Here is a 5,212-nt window from a genome sequence, read left to right as displayed (position 1 = left end):
AAGGATCAGCCACATACCCAGGTTCAATTATAACTTAGATCTGACCCAAAATACACGCTATAGCCAATTCTTATTAACTAAAATTTATTAAAAAAGAAAAGAGAAAGAGCGTGTTGGTTAAAAAATCAATATACACACAGACTTGAGTTCAATTCTTGAGGTTCAGATACATAGCAGAGATGAGCTTGTGGTTGCCAAAAGTCCTTTTAGAAATAGTCCAGAGGTTATAGTCCAATGTCCATATTCAGGGTAGCTCCAGTCAGTGACTGGGGATCTCAATCCTTGTGGCTTAAGGTTTCCCCCTCTTGAAACCCAAAGCAGATCTGAGATGAAGTAGGATCGTGTCCCAGGGTTCTTATACATTTCCAGCAGCCTTTCGGCCTGAGAAAACAATAGGCTTAATTCTCCTTCCAAACATCCTGGCAATTAGCACAGGGTAATTTACCCATTAAACGGTTCAGATCCAGGTTACCACAACCTTCCAAGAGACATAGAGACAATAATACTATTTCCCTCAAGTATCCTACCCAGTCTCTACAGTTGGGCCCTGGGTCAGGTCAGTCTGGGAGGTAATTAACTCTTTCTGGCCCTGTCACCTTCCAATGAGATATTATATCACACTCATATTGTCACAGGGGCACAGATGTGGGGGAAGGGAATGGGGGGCACAGACGTGGAGGGTAAATCAGGGATCAGGTTGGGCCAGTTAGCTGGACCCAGAGAAGTTGGGGTGTTGGGGGAGGAAGGGGACTGGCTGGGGGGTTCCTGTGGTGGCTGGGGGGCCCCAGACTGACCCCTGTCTCTGCCCCCCAGGACTGGAGGGGGAGGCGTTGCTGCAGGAGCTGGCACGAGGCTACGTGGCAGCGATGGGCGACATGGAGGGCAGGAAACCCGGCCCCACCAGCATCCTGGGTATGGTAGGGACGCCCTCTCATGCCTGGCACCCCCTGGGCACTGGGGCCCCCCATGCCCACCAACACCCAGCCCACAGCTGCCTCCTGGGCCCCCTCCACTGTCCCTCCCAGCTGCCCCACGCCTGTGACATGTGGGGGGGAACGTGGGAGGGTTGTGGGCTATGCATACCTGGGCCGGGCGTGGGGGGGCTGGGGATGGGAGGGGGGTGCTATTTTGGGGACCCTGCAGGGCGCCCATGTGACCCCCACTCTCTCTCCCCCCAGGGACGTCCCAGCTGCGCCCGGGCGAGCCGGCCGGGTACCGGATCCCCTTCAACCCCAGTGCCACCGGCTGCGGGGCCGCCATGCGCTCCATGGCCATCGGGCTCAGGTGGGAGGCGGGGCCCCAGGGGCCATGGGGCACCCCGGGGAAGGGGGTGGAGGTGGGGGGCCTCAGGAGGAGACTGGGGACAGAGCATCCAGGAAGATGGGGGCTCTGGGTCTTGGGGGTCTGGCGGGTGCATCCCAGGGGGGCGCTGGGAGGTTCTGGTGTCAGGGGACACCTGGCTGGGGGGCATGACCCTGCACTGCCCCTGCCCCCCCCCAGGTACCCGCACCCCACAGAGCTGCCGACCCTGATCCGGATCAGCGTGGAGAGCGGGCGCATGACGCACCATCACCCCACAGGTAGGGGGCACAGGGCCTGGAGGGGAAAATAGTCCCACACTCCCACCCCGGCATCCCCCTCCCCCTTGCAGGGGACTGGGGGGGCCGTGTGGGGGGCCATCCTCACAATCTCCCATTGGGGATTTATGGGAGGGCTGTGGGAAGTCCCAGCCCCCAACGCTGTGCCCGCTGCAGGGAACTGGGGGGCCCCGGTCTGAGCGGTGGCTCTGCCCCCAGGCCTGGGGGAGGAAGAGGTCTCTGTGCAGGGCCCCTGATGGACGCTTGCCCCGCTGCAGGGTACCTGGGGGCGCTGGCCTCGGCCCTGTTCACGGCCTACGCGGTGCAGGGGCTCTCCCTGGAGCAGTGGGGGGCCAGCCTGCTGCAGACCCTGCCCCTGGCCCAAACCTACATGCGGGACGCAGGCGTCGACACCCAGCCCAACCTGGACGCCTGGGGGTACTTCCCCCAGAAATGGGGCTGGTGAGTGCGGGGGGCAATGGGGGGACAGAGCCCCGGGCAAGGCTGGGGGTGCCAGGCGCAGGGCGGGGGATGGGAAAGGGGGTGCACAACCCCTGGGGGGCGGAGCCGGGGTGCCAGGCGCAGGGCGGGGAATGGGAAAGGGGGTGCACAACCCCTGGGGGGCGGAGCGGGGGGGCCAGGGGAGGGGCGGGGGATGGGAAAGGGGGCGCACAAACCCTGGGGGGCGGAGCCGGGGTGCCAGGCGCAGGGCGGGGGATGGGAAAGGGGGTGCACAACCCCTGGGGGGCGGAGCCGGGGTGCCAGGCGCAGGGCGGGGGATGGGAAAGGGGGCGCACAAACCCTGGGGGGCGGAGCCGGGGTGCCAGGCGCAGGGCGGGGAAAGGGGGGCGAGGCCGGGGGCAGTCAGCGGCCTGGTCTCATCCCTGCCCGCAGGTACCTGGCTGAGCGGGGCCTGGCCGAAGGACACGGCCCCCCCCGGTTCCCCTCCCCCTACGGCCCGGCGGAGCGGGACGGGGTCTACCAGACCTTCAGCCTGGAGGGCTGGGCAGGGCGCAGCGGGCACGACGCCCCCATGATCGCCTACGACGCGCTGCTGGGCGCTGGCGACTGCTGGGACGAGCTCTGCAGCCGGGCCATGTTCCACGGGGGTGAGTCCGGCCGCCCCAGAGCCAGCCGCATCCCCGGCCCCACCGCGCCCCAGAGCCAGCCGCATCCCCGGCCCCACCGCGCCCCAGAGCCAGCCGCATCCCCGGCCCCACCGTGCCTCAGAGCCAGCCGCACCCCTTATGCTGCACCCCAGAGCCAGCCGCATCCCCGGCCCCACCGCGCCTCAGAGCCAGCCGCACCCCTGGTCCCGCTGCTCCCCAGAGCCAGCCGCACCCCAGGGCCAGCCGCCTCCCAACTCTGAGCCCTGTATAACCAGCCCCCTCCGCCCGCCGCATCCTGGCCCCGATGCCGGTATACACAGCTCCTAGAGCCCTGCCGCAGAGCCAGCCGCATCCGCACTCCAATATACACAGCCCCCAGCTCCCTGCCCCAGAGCCAGATGCATCCTTGCCCAGATGCTGGTACACACAGTGCCCAGCATCCCATCCCAGAGCCAGCTGCCTCTCGGCCCCAATATACACAGCCACCGGCTTCCCACCCCAGAGCCAGCCGCATTCTGGTCCCAATGCCAGTAAACACAGTCCCCGGTGTCTCACCCCAGAGCCAGCCGCATCCCGATGCCAGTACACACAGCTCACGGCCCCAGAGACTACCTCACCCCAGTTGACCCCGGCCAGACTCTCCCAGCTGGGGCAGGGCCCAGGTCGCCCCCCAAACTCATCCTCCTGCCTGGCCAACCTCCCTGCCCCCTCCAGGGACTGCGCCCCTGCTGGGCTCCAGCTGCCACAGGCGCTGCTCAGCCCCCCAACCTCCACAGTTGCAGTGGGGCAGGTTAATTGGCCTGGTCTGACCCACATTGACCCACTCAGGGCTCGTGTGGGGCAAACACCCCATTGCAGGATCCCCATGTGCCCAGCCCCCGCCCCAGAGGGGTCCCCGGGTGCCCCACCCCAGAGGGGCCGCGTCTCACCTGTGCCGATCTCCCCGCAGGAGACAGCGACTCGACGGGCGTCATTGCGGGGTGCTGCTGGGGGCTGGCGCACGGGCTGGCCGGGGTCCCCGAGGGGAATCACCGACACCTGGAGTACCGGCACCGCATGGAGGCAGCCGCCGACCGGATCCACGCCCTGGCCTGGGGGGAGAGCGCCCCGTGAGCGGGGGGACCCCGCACTGCCCAGACACCTGGGTTCCTTCTTAACCCCACCACGCTGGCCTCCCACCCTGCACTCAACAGCCAACCCCGCCGCAGGCCAGGGCTGGATTTGGGGGGTCCCCCATTCCCCAGACACATGGGGGAGGGGCACCAAATTCCCATCCCCCCCCAGTGCACGCTCCTGGCCCCCCATGAGCCACGGGGCCCCACCCACTAGCACCTCCTACTGCTGCACCCAGGACACCAGGTCTCCCGGGTCAGCGTCGCTGCTCCTGGCACCATCCTGCTCAATAAACCCGTCTCCTGCCTTCCCGTGCCGGCGGGGGTCATTTCGGGGGGGCCCGGGGCCCGTGCCAAGGAGCAGGCGTCCCCCAGGGGATGGGCGAGGCCAGGGTGCAGGGGAGGAGTGGCCAGAACCCAGGCGTCCTGCTCCCTGCAGCGCAGCACCCCCAGCACCCCACTGATCCCAGCACTGACTGCCAGGGAAGGGCCCCCCACAGCCCCCCACGCCGGCTGCCTGCTGTGCTGTCCCCTCCTGGCCCTGCTCTGCAATCCCAGAGGGCCACCTTCCCCCGGGCCTTGTGTCCCCGGGGGGGGGGGGGGGGAAAGAGATCAGCCCCACGGGAACCCAGGCCCCCCTCTGCTCTAAGGGCTGTGCCCCCAAACCTGTTACTGGCTCCCCAGAGGGGCCTGCAGCCCCCAACTTTCTGCTCAGCCCCACCCAGCTGGGCCCCGTCAGCCATTAAACCAGCTCCTGTCAGCTCCCGCCCGCTCTTCCCCCAGCTGCTCCCAGCTCTGGTCATTGGCCTCCGCCAGCCAGCTGAGGTCACTCAATCAGGGTGAACTGCAAACAGACCGGGGCAGACAAACCCCAAACGCTGGTGGTTATTCCAATACTTAGATTTACCAACCAGCACAGAACAGCTTCTATAGGACCTCACTGGTTACTTAGAGTCCAACCAACGCAGTTCCCTTAAAGTGCCCAGCGTCCGGCCTCCGTCCAGACACACACGTCAGATATGATGATGATTACTGACAATCTTATCTCATCATATAAAAGAAAAGGTTCTTCCAATCCCAAAGGATCAGCCACATACCCAGGTTCAATTATAACTTAGATCTGACCCAAAATACACGCTATAGCCAATTCTTATTAACTAAAATTTATTAAAAAAGAAAAGAGAAAGAGCGTGTTGGTTAAAAAATCAATATACACACAGACTTGAGTTCAATTCTTGAGGTTCAGATACATAGCAGAGATGAGCTTGTGGTTGCCAAAAGTCCTTTTAGAAATAGTCCAGAGGTTATAGTCCAATGTCCATATTCAGGGTAGCTCCAGTCAGTGACTGGGGATCTCAATCCTTGTGGCTTAAGGTTTCCCCCTCTTGAAACCCAAAGCAGATCTGAGATGAAG

At 64.1% G+C, this 5,212-nt stretch overlaps 1 protein-coding gene across 1 annotated transcript; it reads left to right on the top strand.

The window, feature by feature from the left end:
* Positions 1 to 818: 818 nt before the first annotated feature.
* LOC112124666 (protein ADP-ribosylarginine hydrolase-like) lies at positions 819 to 3,974 on the top strand. The gene is made up of 6 exons (XM_026662368.2): positions 819 to 912; positions 1,179 to 1,284; positions 1,501 to 1,580; positions 1,856 to 2,039; positions 2,472 to 2,686; positions 3,636 to 3,974. Exons 1-6 carry the CDS (start codon positions 867 to 869, stop codon positions 3,797 to 3,799), a joined length of 795 nt encoding a protein of 264 aa, XP_026518153.1. The 5' UTR covers positions 819 to 866; the 3' UTR covers positions 3,800 to 3,974.
* The last annotated feature ends 1,238 nt before the right edge of the window (positions 3,975 to 5,212 follow it).

The sequence above is a fragment of the Terrapene carolina genome, unplaced genomic scaffold (genome assembly GCF_002925995.2).
Source record: "Terrapene carolina triunguis isolate 2854851 unplaced genomic scaffold, T_m_triunguis-2.0 Scaffold26592, whole genome shotgun sequence".
Taxonomy (NCBI): Eukaryota; Metazoa; Chordata; order Testudines; family Emydidae; genus Terrapene; species Terrapene triunguis.
The sequence above is the reverse complement of the archived record's forward strand: the minus strand, read 5'-3'. Positions and strand labels throughout refer to the sequence as shown.

Coding starts and splice junctions, on each gene's coding strand:
- LOC112124666 (XM_026662368.2), top strand. CDS start 867: ATGGGCGACATGGAGGGCAGGAAACCCGGCCCCACCAGCATCCTGG. Junction 1,581..1,855: donor GACGCACCATCACCCCACAG/GTAGGGGGCACA, acceptor GCCCCGCTGCAG/GGTACCTGGGGGCGCTGGCC. Junction 2,040..2,471: donor TTCCCCCAGAAATGGGGCTG/GTGAGTGCGGGG, acceptor CCCTGCCCGCAG/GTACCTGGCTGAGCGGGGCC.